Source organism: Gymnoscopelus microlampas, assembly GCF_963454915.1.
Source record: "Gymnoscopelus microlampas genome assembly, chromosome: 6".
In the NCBI taxonomy this organism is placed as follows: Eukaryota; Metazoa; Chordata; class Actinopteri; order Myctophiformes; family Myctophidae; genus Gymnoscopelus; species Gymnoscopelus microlampas.
Window position 1 is genome coordinate 18,641,283 of NC_139943.1, and position 16,715 is coordinate 18,657,997.

Consider the following 16,715-nt stretch of genomic DNA (forward strand, 5'->3'; position numbering starts at 1 on the left):
TATAAATCTATATCAGTGCCTACAACTTTAAGAAAGACACACCAAGTCCACACTACAGCCAAATACTATTTTTATATACTCTTCATATACTGTACATCTTAATGACAAAACTACAAGGAAAAATAAATGACCCGACTATTACAAATGTTAAAAACTACCAAAAAAACATATCAGTAAACTTGAATTAGATTGTACTTGCCAAGAACAAGACATGGAGTTGAAAACATTGGGAGATGAGGCTACATTCACCTCTGCAGATGCCTTTTTCAAGCACAACTGCCACTTACACTAGTGCAAAGAAACCATTCCGGTAAATAAGAGGAGATGCCATACAACTGTCTTGTATCTTTTTTTTTACATTACTATAATAAGACTATTATTGCATGCCTTCAGTGGCCGTTTGAGGTATACAAACATTGATCTGGCAGTCAAAACGTACTACTGAATTGAGGGCATAATTTACATCTTATATTGCAATCAAATCATCTCTGTTAAAGGATATATTTACCTTATTACTAGCACAAGAATATGTTAACGATTGAGGATTCTAGCATCAATTACTCATGACAGACTTGGAGTGCGTTGGACTTTATCGTGGAGTGTGATGACGTTTTATTATTCATTCAATTGACATTTGTAGGAAGTAAATTAGAACTAAAGTGAATGCTACTCTCTGTCCTCCGAAACCAAACATAATTTACTGTCCAAGTAGTAAAACTGAGAAAAATACCTTAAAACTAACCTAACCAAAGTACTGTTAGTACAGATTTGGACTTGCCTGGCTCCAGACCCCTGATTTAGCTATTTGCAAATAGCCAACGTTTCAAATTGTGGGGCCTTTAATACCCCTAACAAGTTTTGGCAACAAAATGGCCATTCAGTCTAAATATCAGGCAAGAAGTGGATAGTATACTGTTTAGTAGAATTTGTGGGTATATTGTTTCATTGACAACATCTTGGCCACTGAGTTGGCGTTTGATTCTCAAGTATTACTGCATAATGTGTCTATCCAATCCCCTGCATTACAGTTCTTTAAATAGCTATGTGGAAGATTAAATATACACCTTCACCAGGTGGTATTAAACAACTGGCCCAAGATTCATGATATGAAACAACAGTTATCAGGACGACAATTGTGTTTGCTCTATGTGCAGTTCATTAAAACGTAACTGTTCATACAGTAGCGTGAGCTTGAGAAAGTTAAGATAAACATCGAGCGTGAAGTATTAATTCCTAGTTTTTTGCCCTTTCATCCAAAAGGTAGATTTAAAGAACAAAACATGACAGGTCAAGTATATTCATGGAGCAGATTCATACTGAACGCTCCTAAGGTGGTGAGTACAAGTTCCACTGGAAGAACTGTTCATTCTAAGCTCCCAAGGTGGAAATAAAAGACAATATTAGAGTTTAAGATACCCGTGTGAGAAGACTTTCTGTGATAAATCTTTTTCCTCAGTTTCATCTGACCTTCCTAGTGCTTGCATTTAGTGAATGCGCCAAAAGATGTACACATGAGCTATACAGAAAAAAAACAATGCCAACATACCACTCAAACCCCTAGAAATATCTACTGTGTTACATGGTGTTTATCAGCATCCAGTCTAAATGACCCGTTTCTTGGCCATATTCTTCCAGCAACCAGGGGCTAATAATGAGATGCATTGCATTATCCATTAGTGGTTGGCTCTGAAATATGAATAAACATTTAATGTAATTATTCTATAGTCATTTCACAACAATTTGTTTCTTTCAAGGCACTGCATACTTAATATATGCCAGTCAAAAAATGGAATCAGGTGATCCAAATAAAAGTTATACTCTTTGGAGCTGTGTGGGAGAATGGCTTTAGAACTACTGCCCACTGTGCATAGTTTCTGGCCAACATTCTAGAATGTTCGAAGAGGACCCCCATCACCCAGTTCTAGAATGTCTCTCATCCACATTCCATGCATGTCCACAGAATTCCAGAAACAGGAAGACAGAAGGGAGACCCGACCAAGAGATCAAAAACAGGTATTGAAAAAAAGAAAAAGATGAAACACTGATCCAGAAATTGAGATGGAATGGGCGAGAATTCCACACCTTCAACGTAAACCTACAGTCCAAACTTCAGTGAAAGGGTGGGGGGTCTTTCACTGCCTTGTTAACTTTGCTTTTCCTGTTAATGGTGTGGAAGTTAAGACACTTGCCTGAGGACCCACACGTTGTCCTTGGAGACAGCCTGGGAGTCGAACCCCACCAGTGCTCACTCTTATGTAACTCTACCATACTTTCTCCCAGTTCTCTGTATGGTCTCAATAAAGGCAGGGGTTGTGTACGTGTGTGTACGCGTGTATGTGTGTGTGAGATAGAGATGACAATTCCGAAACTCCTGATTAACAAAACAACAACAAAAAACGGCTTTGTTCAGAGGAATCAGAGTGCTCTGGGGATTCAATGAAACATTTGGATACTCTCAAAATCGCTGTTGTGGTTTTAACTCAGAGTAGACAAGTCCCTCTGCCGAAATGGCATCCCCCAGACCCACGGTCCGCAACGGCTGCTTGCAGACCAGCACCGGTGTGAGGTGAAAGATGACGTTGCCACGGAGCCACACTGTCACGGGTTGTGCGGGGTCGAGGGTCAGCCTCGCTTTGTCCTCGCCGTCGAACGAGCTTTGGAACTCCAGGGGCGCTTTGAGCTCCACCTTGCTGACGTCGACAACATGGAGGCCGCAAGCCTGGGTGCTCGCCACTCGAGCCCCGGCCATCACAGCGGCCGCCTGGTTCCCCCAGTAGCCATCCACGGTGGCGATGATGTGGTAGGCAAGGGTGTGGAAGTGTATCCGTGTCAGGTCCGCTTCGGATGTGGGGTCCACGCGGCCATGCTCGTCCAGGATCCAGAGGAGGATGTCGGCAACTCTGCCCACATCTGGGATGCCCTTCCAGGCCGGGAGGTCGGCGTGAGGACCCCCTCCGGCTTGAGAGAGAAAAAGCAGCTCCTGCTCATTCAGACCAATGGAGCTGACGATGGGCATGACCTGCTAACAGGAACACAACAGCCTTTAATGAAACACTGGATTAATAATTAGGAATAGGACTTTGTATAAAGTTATATTACTGGACATTGCTTGTTAACAGAAGGAACAGGATGCGTTCAATTAAATTTGTGTTAAGGGTTTTAGGTCAACCGTATAATATGACTGGCATGACCTGCTAACAGGAAATAATGTCAACCTAGATGTGTGCATCGTTGAGCCACATGGCTCATGTTCTTGAATGAATTTGTATGAACTAGACCATACCCGGTGAAGTGCGCAGGCGAAAGTAGTTGCAAACGTGGGGTTATTGCGCGTCCTGTCGCGCGCCGACCCCCCCCCACCCCCCAAGAGGATGGTCAGCAATGCAGTGAGGGATTGAGACTGCTTTCATATGCAATCGGTTTCATAATTCTACAATAAACAGTTTAGAAGTTATGTACAACAAAGCCAAGCAAGATTTCTGTGGTACCAGGTTTCTGGTACCCTAATCACCATGACTTTTCTATTTTCTATTATTAGTACTATTTGTTCTCCTACAGTAACTGTGACTTGGATCAGGGGCAAGTGACTTGACTTTCTTTTCTTTGCTCTTCCTCATGGACCTACTTGCGGATTATACCAGTGTCAGTCTACTTTATGTGGATTATGTGGCCGACACGCACTGACATTTTGCACCTTAATCCCATGTACAACGCACTGACTTTTGTCTCTTTTATTGTGTTTTTCTAGCACCTTAACTAACGTATATCATGCACAGTATACATCTGCTGCTATGCTCACACACCTTTTATATGTTATCTCAGGTATCATGTGTAAATACAGTTTTTTTTTGTTCTCTTGTTTGATCTCCTCCCCCATCTTCTTCTTCCCTTTCTTTTTTCTATGGAAATAACGATACGATGGGAACTATGCACTGTAAACCTGTGATGTGACAATAAAGCCGATTCTGATTATTTTTCTGTATCTGTCCTATGTTTCATAACTGCTGTAATGCCATGCCAACTGGCAAATTTCTCCGGCGGGATAAACTAAGGAGGGATTAATTAACCAAAACCTGTTTGTAAGCTTGTTCTGAGACTCGCACACCAACAGTCTGTGAACCAACAGTGGGTTTCTACTGACATCCAGTCCAGTATTAACTCTGTATTATTTACGCACTATTAATACAGTAATACACCTGTCCACATGTACCTCCTGCATTATGGTGTTCATGTAATCTCTGTCTGTCATGCTGGCCAGCTCCAGGTGAACAGGAACCTCTTTACGGATGTCTGATATGATCGCCACAGCCTGACAAACAGGAAGCAAGAGGAGGAGGTTAGACACACCTAAAGATTACACAGTCTAAAGGCAGAAATGCCACACCAAGACGTTTCACAGCATTTCCCCTTAAAGGGGCTACACCATGAATTAAAAAAAAATATATTATATATACATATTGCCCCCTAATACGTTTTAAACAGGTTGTAAGCCTAAAAAACATCCAGATATTTTTTCTCACAATCTGACTGTCTGTCATTCCAAGCTTTTTCAGCTGCAATACCAAAACGTCCTATTGGGCAGGGGGGAGCAACTGAGCAATTCTGTCTGGCCATCATCAATGCAAAATCAGGGCAAGTGACATCACTTGCCCTGCCATTCTGAAATGGCCTGTTCAGACACGCCCATTCAGGAAATCCATGAAATGAGCATGAATGACTGAATGTTAAAACTAAATATTTTTTGGGGTACAAGAGACACTGGGGAGCCCAAAAAATACTAAAAACCTAAAAAAAAATGAAATTCATGGTGTAGCCCCTTTAAGTCTCTTATGAAGCCCTGCAAACTGACACAGATTTGTTTGCTGCAAACATGGATAGGTGTCTTTTTGGGAGTAAAGACGATGCATTCAGTTGTTTAACTGAGACTCATTCACTATTTTGACTACAATGTATAGGCTATGGTCTGACTGTATTTCATGTCCTATGCCTACAATGTTAACTTTTTTCCCTCTACACAAGGCAAGGCCAGCCACACTAACAGTTATCAATCAACATCCACCATCCTTGGCGGATGTTGCAACCAATGCAACCACTAAACTCTAAGGCCATTGGCAGAAAGAATTGTCATTATTTCCAATACTACTAATTAATACTGTTGTCCGTTATTTATATACGTAGATATATTTTTGGATGAAGAAAGACCCAAGTACAGAAATACCCTAATCTGACAAATCAATCACAAAAAGGCAGAGAAAAAAGCATGTGAGTGAATTGTTTTCTTTTTCAAAGCACTGTGATGTATAAAGGTTACCTACAAGACCGGATCTGTGTAGAAATGGAGTAAACTTATTTAAAAAAAATCTAGGCAGCATTCTATTGCTGCCTGTGAACTATTGCCACAGACACACACAGACACACACACACACACACACACACACACACACACACACACACACACACACACACACACACACACACACACACACACACACACACACACACACACACACACACACACACACACACAATTCTGATTCTAAATGTAAGGGGTACGTGGCTTCTGCAGACCTCTTTAAGTCTGTCCTCCCACAGCTCTCGTCCCTGTCCCTCCATCATGTGAAGTCCAGACAGGACCACCAATTCCGGCTGGAAGTCCTCCAGACTGGCTGCGAAGGCCTCCAGGGAGCTCATCTCCCCGTTCGAAACGTCATGGGAGAAGATGAAGCGGTTGGCCTGTGGAGCCTGTGTCGGACCCCACTGTTCACCTGGAAACCAGAAGAGATGTCACCCAGAAATTATTTCAGCTTACCATAGTTCTTAGTCAAACAATATTTGCATAGCACATTTTCATAAATCGCATCATAAAACCTTGAAACTTCTCTATGAGTTAGCTCTTGGGTTTCTCAGCAACACAAGGGGAGGTACCACAAAGTGGAAAAACAACCCAGTAGTTCAATGGGTGATGCAGACTATGGTGTTGGTTTTCACCTGCTTTGTATTCCAGGATGAGGTGGTATTCGTCTACCTCCTGCAGGGAGCCTGGAGGGACGTGGATCTGCTCATCTAACATCTCATGGAGTTTAGGACCAACTGGGCCGCATAGCAACACCTGGGGGAGGAAAGCAGCTCCATATAAAGGCATTCAATCCGGGAACGCATCTGTGTCATTTTAGATTTTAGCTATAAACATTATTTTAGATATACTTCGGCTATTAAAAAATGAGCAGATATACAAACTCATAGCGAGGCACAGAGTGCCGCGCTATGAGCCTGTAGATCTGCTATTTTGGAAAAATAAGATTTGTTCAAATCTATGAATATATATATATATATATTTTAAAGGGAACATTTTTGACTCTTGACAATTTTGAAATCTTTGCTTCTGGGGGTCCTGGAACAAAATATATATCAGATGGGGGTCCGCAGCCAAATACATAGATGTATATATGTACATGTAGATGCGTTCCCGGATTGAATGGGTTAAGCATGCTGCCGTTTTTATTTTGTATTTAACGTTGTAAACTAGTTACCTGACATAAATCAAAGACTTCTGTGGTAATCATCAAGGCAACAAAGCCACATTATCATGCTTCTTTAACTACACAAACAAATTCATTAACATTAACCAACATAACATGTTGCAGTAATTTGTTCATTTCTAGAGCCAATATGGGTGGGGCTCTATGGCTTTGCCAGTTGGTTGTCAAACTTCTGGCTGTATTGCCATGGAATTTGCTGTGCGCATTCATGCTCTCTGAAAGGATGACCTAATGATTTGTGACCCCATGGTCTTTCCTCTAGCATTCAAAAACTGGTTTAGAAGTCACACATCTTAAAAAGGTGCTGGGTTGAAAAGTATCAAGGGATAAAAGCACAGAACCTTGCATGGTACTTTATTTCATTAAAAGCAAAAAATGGTACTGAAAATATGGTATCGTGTGAGAATGTGTGCGGGTTCTGTGTTTTCCTCTAGTGCCATCATTGGGTCAGAATTTCCACTTACACACAAGATATCTTACAATCTATTATGCAGATTGTTTGATGCAGCCTCTAGCAGCAACCAAAATGTCCACTTTAAAAAGCAGCCCGCTAATGAGGCTTTGTTGAATAATGGATCTTCTGATAGCCTCTGTTCTCTGTAGAATGGTCAACAGTAGCCCCTTTTAGACAGCCTGTTCAAGGCGGGAATGTTGCACCATTATTCCGCCCCACTGTTCTGTATAAAAGGTATGGACACAGAATGGGAGAATGGGGGGGCATTGTTGTTCCGCTGTTGAGCCGGCAGCAGAGGTCACAGAACCTAATCAACATCTGTGTAACAGACAGAGTCGGCAGGGTGGGACAGCGGTGTGATGTGTAAGGTCCGCACAACGTTATACAGCAAACCGTTCCCGGCTTTTCTTAAATCTCTCCACCAATTTACTTCTGATCCCACAAACATGCTGCTTGCAAAAATACAATATACGTGAAATGTTATGCATTAATATATGTGTGTGTGTGTGTGTGTGTGTGTGTGTGTGTGTGTGTGTGTGTGTGTGTGTGTGTGTGTGTGTGTGTGTGTGTGTGTGTGTGTGTGTGTGTGTGTGTGTGTGTGTGTGTGTGTGTGTGTGTGTGTGTGAGATCGAGCAAACAAGAGAAAGGGAGGGGGTGAAATGATGTTATAAAGTGAGTTTTGTAACTTAGAACATGCTAAAATTGTAACCCACTCAGTTGTTGTTGAAAAGATAATTCTGTTTATTTGGAAAACAGCTTTATGACACTCGGTAAAGGAAGATGCTTCAGAACCGGAGCTTTTCCAACTTTGGTCTCCTACGTCGTGAATTTTGTGTCTGCATTTATATATATATGTATACATGTGTATATATATATATATATATATATATATAATTTTTTGCTGTTATATTTTTTATTTCTTTGTGTAATGATATTCGAACTGTGGTGCCACTATATATGTCTATGAATTGAATACCAAGGCCCTCATTGGAAACAAGTCCGCAAGGACTTTTATGAACGGACCTGTTAGACAAAGTATTTTAAATGTAAATGTGTTGTTTTACATTCTTTTGCCTAATACAATATTCAATCAATCAATCAATTTGTAATTTAATGTATAGAATCTACCGACAACACATTAGACGCTGACCCTATTGTGTCACATCACTCACGCCTCTGATTCTGGAATGCTGGCATCCCACGTAAATGCATACACAGGTTGTTTACTTATGTGTAAAAAAGCAAAGCCAGCATTAATGACAGGTCTTCTTTACATCACTATTGAGGGATTATACAAAAAAAACACGAGCCACGTACCGAAAGTCTGGGGTAGGAGGCCAACTTCTGTCCAATGAGAGCAGCATTTCCACCAACATACAGCTGGGAGAGGAGAGAATGATAAGGAAGAAAAATGACATGTAAATGTAAACTATATAATGGCTGCGATACCAGGAGACTTATGGGACTGTCACTGTAGCATCACTTAATTTTACATTATTGTATAAATTGTAGGTTCATCAGCTTCAAACCAGCATATATCCCAGTCCCATATCCCAGTGATTCTTTATAAAGAAGGTTTGAGTCTTGGCTCCCTGGTTTCTAGTTGAGTTTCTCATATTCCCACAAAACTAATGAAGACTGTTTTTTACTAGTGGTTCTCTACTGGTTTTGCACTAGGAGAGACCAGAATTTGGCATCAATCATGAAGTCAGCTGCACTATTTAAAATAACAATATTACTCTAAAAGGGACTTTGTCTGTGTGAGCCTGTGAGAACGTCTCATTACACATTTTTGGATCCTAACCCACAGGTTGAACATTGGTCTATATGACATAAGTTACCTGTATGAAATCTCAACCTGAATCTTACCTGTATGACATCTCAACCTGAATCCTAAACATTATTTTGTAAAAACAATAGGATGCTTAGTAGTACAACTGCTTAGTCATTAAACACAGCACGTAAACTAGATCAGCGAAAAGGTTCACCTTGGCACCAGGGTACTCTGCCGCTGCTCGGGCAATCCTCTGAAAGACTTCCTCGTCGCTGAAGAAACGCTCTGCAGCCGCCCCCCTTCCCATGTAATGGATGAATGCCTCCTTCAGGTCCTCTTTGGAGTGTAACACTTCATGGTCCATGCCAGCCCCTGGGTCCACAGCCATGGCCTGCAGGAGTCCTACTCCAGACACTACCACATCTACACATGCATTCACACTGGAGGAAAATGAAGAGAGAGGAACTTGATATGAATTACCATTTACCATTCCATCACAGGATTCAACTCGAGCTTCAACTTCACTTTATTGTCACATCACGATTTTACACCAGACATAAAAGAGTGTCTGAAAAGTCTTTAGTGCAAGCTTCCCACAAATTGCAGTTACATTTAAAATAAGAATAGGAGTAAAAAATATAAAAGATCAAAACAAAAGATCATACATAAAGTGTGTAATAAAGACAAGAGTCCCTCAGTCTCACTAATAAGACATATCGAATAGCAGAAGATATCAATTAAGCATAAAAGGTATGGGAATGGGAATTGTTTACAGTCATGTATACATGAAGTGAGAGTATCAATATAATGGGAGCATGTAATCACTGTAATTACCCTGCCTGCAGCAATACATGGCAAGGTATTGTATTCGCTCATTCTATCTGTGAAAAGAATAAATTGAGAACGGATGGGCCGATTTTCGTGACATTTGAAGGGAATATAGGCTCCTGGCTGCCCTGAAGAGATGATTAACATTTGGGGCTATAATTATGTTGGTCAGTCAGACTTTGTCATATCTAAAACTACCGGCTGGATTACAAAGGAATTTGCGGTGTACCTTCATTATCCCCAGGGCCCAAGGATTCCAAACTTTTAATCCCCATCTGAGATTCCAGATTAGGATTTGGGGTGTTACAGTTAAACATAATTTTGATTAATCAAACATATATTTCTTATTGACATATTGTTTGCTGAGATCATTCTATGATCACAGATCAAATATCAAAGTGATTCGAATGCCGTTTTCTGGTTTTCAACTAACCAAAATCCAAATCCCAGTGGCCTTTCCTCTAGCACCACCATTAGGCGAAAGTTTCCCATTATATAAAAATATCTCAAAATCTAATTATCAGATTGACATGAAACTTGCCAAGTGCATTGATGCTCCTTGGGAAGATGAACCCCAACTATTTGAGTGACCCCATGACCTTTCCTATAGCACCACCTTCAGGCCAAAATGCTGGCTTTGCATACAAGATCTCTCATATCCTCAAGTGTCTTTTCCACTGCAATACCGTAAAAGATTAACATAAATTCCTGGCATAGGCAGTAGAGTTAGATTAATGTTGCGGGTTCAGTAAGTAATGCTCAATCAAGGTGTCTAAAAGTATGCAAAACTAGGTAGTTGATCAAATATGTATTTTATTTGGGGTGAAAAGAAAATGGCAACCATCTGCAGGCTGACAAATGTAACTATTTTCTGGTCGCATATATTATTCAGCGAATAAGATTTTTCTTATGATATAGCTTTGCAAGGCCTCACTGTCGTATTTACTTTCAGTCTCTCTACCAGTACACGGCGCACAAGAGCTCCATGCATGTACAAGTTTTTTTGTTTTGTATTTTCAGTGAATCTCTTACACCAAGATTGTGTTTATGAAGCATTTGGTAACAGAACAACAGTTTGTTCAACTAAAGTATCTTACATCAGCACCACCATGATGACTCTACCAGTAAACAGACGCTTTTCATTCCCACTACAGCTGTGGGAGAACATTACTGATATTTAGACAAAGTAGGGAGTTGTGAGATTGGCGGTACAAAATATACCAGAATTTAATCAGGGCCAAGACACCAAAATCTAAATTACCAGTCGATTGCTGGCTGTACATGCGGGTTGTAAATTACTTTAATAGGCAGATCCAAGGATGAACCCTACTCATTTGGGCCTTTTACACTTTTAGTCTGGTTTATTTGATCTAAAGTAATCTTTCTGTGATATTGAGAAACTCATACATAACACAGAACTCTGTTAAACACTTGGCTGCCAAGCAGCATGTGATTGATGTCGATATCGCCACTCACTAGACTCCTCCCGTGTTAACCGATTTTGGGCGGGAACCCCTATTTGTAACTATACCTTTTAGGACGGGAAACCCTTTTGGGGTTCTTGTTGCTATGTACAGTTTATAGCATAGCAACATACATTTGTTGTAATTTTTGAATAAATGTTTCAGAAAACTTAGGTCAGGATTTAGAAGGCGTTTTTAGAATCGGCCTCAGGTCTAAATGGGTTAAGGCAGTGTGTATTCCAGTATCATGGTCACATGGTGCTGGTGAGAGATGGGTTGATGGTTCGAGCTCCAGCTATGTTAATGTGCATATCACTAGGCCTTTGATCCGACTGCTGTTGGTTACACAAGCACTGGAGTAAGAACACTCCACAATCAACTCACCCGACGGCCACTTTACTCCACTGTCGAGTGGGCATGGTGATCAGAGTCTCCCAGGCAGTGGCGATAGCTTGCTCAAAGCTGGGCATGCTGTTCTGGTTCTGAGGGTCAGACTGGAAGGGTGCCATGGTGGTGATGTACTGCAGGATGTCTCCTGGCAGGTCGGGGGTGGTGTGGTAGAAATAGCCCACGGTTAGAGCCAGCAGGGCAGCTAGTGAAGCCTTCCTCCACATCGTTCAACCTCAAACACACTCCTGGAAGGAAAGATGTTTTCATTACAATCAGGGCATCAAGTTAAACCATACGTTTTGCTCATTTGAACAACTAGGCAGATGCCCGTTGGGAACAATGCCCATTGAGAACGCATGCCCCTCCGGTTATGCACTACCGTTGTACTCGTACCCGTCACCGGCGTACGGTACTCCAACAACGGGTACCCGTTGTCGGAGTACTTAGTGCAGTTACAGTACCCATTATCATAGTACTTGGAGTCCAGGCAATGACATCAGACCTATTATGTCCTATCAGGGATCTCCATATATGGGCATATACTTGGAGGCCAGTCTATGATGTTAGTACTATGTCGTCATATTGATGAGATCAGGGGTCCATATATGGGGATTTATAGATATTTTCAGAGATCCGCTGATCCAACAGACACACCGGGCACAACACTCCCTACTAGGTCCTCAGTGACACACGTGACTTTGAAGGCAATAGACCAATTATTTGTTTACTAACATTGAGCCTGGACGCACAGGTGATTGTTTCACGCAATCAATTCCCAACCTGTTTCGGGGTGCACTGGTTTCAGCACACCCCAACCCCCTCTTGTGTGTGTTGGCTAGTGAGACGCGTCCTAACGAGACCTGATATAATGGGTTTCGTTGCGCGCATACTGGCTGCACGCAGCCAGTATGACGTCGTCTGTTAAGGGGTCTATTGGTTGGATGGTTCTCAAGATATGTGGGGGAAACACGGACACGCACGCAATGATTCCATGCATATTATAGTTATTAGTTAGATGGCGAACATTTGAAGTGAGAATGGATAAAGAATAAAAAACATAAATTAAAAAACATGAAAACCTAATAGCTAATTATACAAAACGATTTTATAGATTAGTTTTTTACCTGAATCATATAGTTCTATTATGAGGAGGACATGTGAAAAAAACACTTTACAGTGTGCTCTGTGAATAGAATACATTACGAATATATTAGAAAACCTCTATAAGCTTACATAAAAACATGTCCAAACACGTTGTTTTACATAAACTGACCGAGATTATCCAGATTATCCAGTTCGTTCAGCGTGAACGAACTGGGTTGCATGATGTCAGATTTTCACATACATGTACTCCCTCAACAACGGCAAAAGATTCAGGCAAGCATTAATTACCTGCCGATTCCAATAAGAATAGGTAATCTTACTTTAGGCACAGATGAATCTACTTTACCAGGCTAGTTCATTATCTTAGATTTTCTTTCACAATTCAACCGGCTTTGTCGGGCGTCTATGCGAACACAATTGGCCCGTGTTCGGGGGAGGGAAGCCTGGCGGGGATGGTGATATTGGTCATTGCATGTACTCCTACGGGCTGGGCGGCACCTGTCAGCGGGGAGTGTTGGGCGGGAGGAGTAGGACGAAGACTCTACGTCCTCCCGGTGGGGGCTCCTCACTGACAGGTGAGTCAATAGGATACAGCAGTGACAAACACAGAAATGTGTGTGGGAGGAATTAATTGGCATAACGACTAAACTGGGGAGAAAAAAAATAATTAAAAATAATTAAAAAATAATATTACAATATTATATTGCAACATATTATTATTAGCAAAGATAATGTGTAAGTAAACAAACACACAAAACATTTAATTTACACAACGCTGATGATGGTGAAACCATCAACGTTGCAACATCACTAGGAGGCAACCCATCAGCTAAATATGGTGAGTTGCATGGTCTGAAATTCTGAAAAGGGGGAAAAATATAACTAATGAACCCACTGACTCCCAAGGCAAGAATCCAAAGAACACAGACTCAAACCAAGCATGTCACATTTTGTGCTAGATAAGACAGTCAGGAACTCCGAGTCCTAGGATGAATGGGGAGAAGCTGGTAAAGGTCAGGCCAATGGGGAAGAGCATCTTCCTCTTTCTCCCAGAGATTAGGCTATACATAATGGTACGTGTGGTAACTGATAACATGAACACGATATAAAAAACTGGCGAAATGTTTTCAAGTTTTAAATAAAGATCCAAACTGGCTATTTTTCTGCAGCAATTCCATCAATCCTGGCCCAGGAAATGTCCCCATGCCCATAAAATGACCCTCATCATGGTCATACCGCCCTTCAAAGATTCCTCATCATCACTGCATTCCATTCATTCACAACAACTCCATTGCACACTTGATGACTGACATGACATGACAACTTCAACTCCTCATTCTTGGCTCTCTAACGTTGGGACCAGTGTGTCTCCAGTTAATCTAATAACCCAATACTAAATATAATATCTATGCATTATATTTAATTACATGGGGGTTTTCTCCTTTAAATTGTCTTTATGCTCTGTAAGCCCCGTCCATCGCCACATCTGACGTAGAGACCCCAGTACTGGATCCCACACAACCAGGGTTGCCATGTCTGCCTATTATAAGCGTCTTTGGGCTTGTTTTTCTGTAAAGTTGCTTGTAAATATAAAAACAAATATTGGGCTTGTTTCTAAAGTGTGGTTGCTTATTTGGGCTTGTTTCCTAATGTTGTTTAAACCAGTGGTTCTCAAACATTTTCATGTCAAGACCCCCACATTAATGTGTATTTGTCTGCAGACCCCCATCTGAAAATATTTGATGCCAGGGAGGGACCCCCATACAAGATTGGTGTTGTTAAAGTGTTTCAAAAATATTCCACATATTTCAAATTTTCGATTTTTTTAAACATACAAGTAGATCTACAAGCTCACAACGCGTCGTGAGCTTGTAGATCTACTATGTTCAAAAAGCCAATGTATATGCACTGACTGGGTACTGGATCCCACTCAACGGTATAATGTTACAGCGAACGTGGAAGAGCCTGAATGGCTGCTCCCTCCACCCAGCTGCGTTGCAGTTCACTGAGGGCAAAATCATTATACTTGTGGCTTGAAAATACACCAGAATACCACGGATCTCATTTAGAGACGATCGATCACAAGTTAAAGTCTTCAGCTTCATAAGCCTTGGTAGCTAAGAAAAGCTGGTACCCAGGTAATAAGGACTAGATGTAGTTAGCAGCAGCAGCAGTAGCCATGGATCCAAGACCCGTCATGGATGAACTTCAACATAGTGTTCGCACTCTGTCCCCATTTACGGCCCGTACATCTGCATAAACGTTCATATTTCAAATATAAAGTGCTTACCCCATGGCCACGGATGTTAAAATTGTGTACGGGTCCTCAGAAGTACCCGTGTTTCCCTCATTGTTAAATAAAAAGCATTTTCATCCAATCGGTGGCCATTTTCTCACAGAGTTACTATGTATCAGAGTGCAATACACCTCCCAGTCGATATTCACGTAGTAGAAAGCATATGGAGAAAATGGCCACCGGTCGGATTAGAAAGCCTTTTGTTGAATAATACGGAAGATACAGGTACTTCTGAGGACCCGTACATAATTGTAACATCCTTGGCCATGGGGTAAGCACTTAATATTTGAAATCTGAACGTTTGTGTAGATGTACAGGCCAAAAAGGGAGAAAGTGCAAAGACTAAATTGAAGTTCATCCATGACTGTCGTATCAGGTCTACAGCAGCACATACATACCGAATTCAAGCTCTTGGTAATCAGGCTTGAACGGGGTCGTGGTTGAGAGATTATGTTCTGTCAGGAACAGTATTTTAGCTGGTTGTTGTTGTGGGTGCCGCCGCTGACAGGAGAGGTTAAGGAAGTCAAGGCATTGAAGAAGTGAAGAGGTGCATGTAGAGACAGTCTGGTCTGTCCCAGCAGTAGGCAGGCTGTGTGGACAGTGTTGCCAGGTTTTGGGAGAGAAATAAGCGACCCAGGTATATGAAAACAAGCCCAAAAGAAGCGAGCCCTTCGCCCTTTAATTAAACGTATATACACTGGCTATTTAAAAGAAAAATATTTAATAAATGTCAAACCCTAACAAATCTTGGATGGAGGTCCCTGGCATAACATATTTTCAGATGGGTCTGCAGACAAATGGTCCTTGACTTGAACATGTTTGAGAAACACTGGTTTAAACAACATTAGGAAAAGCCCAATTAACAACTGCACTTATAGAAACAAGCCCAAAAAAACGCAACTACCAATATTGACAAGCAACTTCACAGAAAAATAAACCCAAAGTCGCTTATAATAAGCAGACATGGCAACACTGTGTGCGTGGAGGAGAACCAACCAACCACCGAGTTATAAAACAGTCGCTTCCGCCTACCTCGCAAGGCGCATGCGCCCCAAGCAAGCTGTCTAGTGGCCGCTATGAGTGGCCGGTGTCCAGGCATAGGGTACTTTCTTTTAACTCTCATGTTATGTTAAGGCACTAAACTCTGCATAGGGTCATTTCATGCCAACTCTAAGGGGTTTCATCATGGTCCAACTCCCAGAAAACTTCAGGTCTTCTGCCACTCTTATTTCTTTTAAAACACCAGTTTTTTTTCTCTTTTCTTCTCGGCTGCACTGTTAACTGTATCTATTAGTTTTTACTTATTTTGTTTTATGCATCCTAATGTCATTTTTATAATTGTTTCCTTTGCTTGATGTTCTGTGTAAAGCACATTGAATTGCCTTGTTGAAATGTGCTATAAAACTGCCTTGCCTTGCCATGGAATGCCTAAAAATGACACGGTAGGCCTTGCCTATTAGATCTAGGCTACTTGTAGATCTGTATGTTAAGAGAAAAGTGCTACATTTACAGTAATTATATCATCCTAAATAACCGTTTGGATTTTGTGTTTCACTATCCTCCTTGTAAAAGAAAAGTCAAGTAACATTAATCACGGTTAGGCCTACCAAAACCAGAGGAGCCTTACATGAGAGATAAACAGGAGTAATATTTGTAGTGATCCCTGAGTGGAATTCTGTGCATTATTGGCCCAGCAGACAATTTCAATTCAATTCAATTCAATTCAATTTGGAGGGGAGCTTGCTCATAGGTCACTCAACCAGGCAAAATGTGGTGACGAGAATCAAACCAAGGGTCTTCTCATTGCCGTTATTCGTTACGTTCCATAGACGTTATTCCTAAACCTCAAATTCTTTTTGCTTGTCAG

General features: G+C 41.3%; 1 protein-coding gene across 2 annotated transcripts; it reads right to left on the minus strand.

Moving 5' to 3' along the window:
* Positions 1-53: 53 nt before the first annotated feature.
* Positions 54-15,434, minus strand: adpgk (ADP-dependent glucokinase). 2 transcript variants are annotated; one of them, XM_084060775.1, is made up of 8 exons: positions 15,247-15,434; positions 11,443-11,693; positions 8,982-9,207; positions 8,311-8,373; positions 5,989-6,109; positions 5,569-5,765; positions 4,211-4,309; positions 54-3,019 (listed from the first exon to the last, which is right to left on the minus strand). In XM_084060775.1, exons 2-8 carry the CDS (start codon positions 11,670-11,672, stop codon positions 2,456-2,458), a joined length of 1,500 nt encoding a protein of 499 aa, XP_083916901.1. In that variant the 5' UTR covers positions 11,673-11,693; positions 15,247-15,434; the 3' UTR covers positions 54-2,455. The 2 variants fall into 2 exon arrangements, with proteins under 2 accessions (XP_083916901.1, XP_083916900.1); XM_084060774.1 differs by having other exon boundaries at positions 54-3,022.
* Between the last annotated feature and the right edge of the window lie 1,281 nt (positions 15,435-16,715).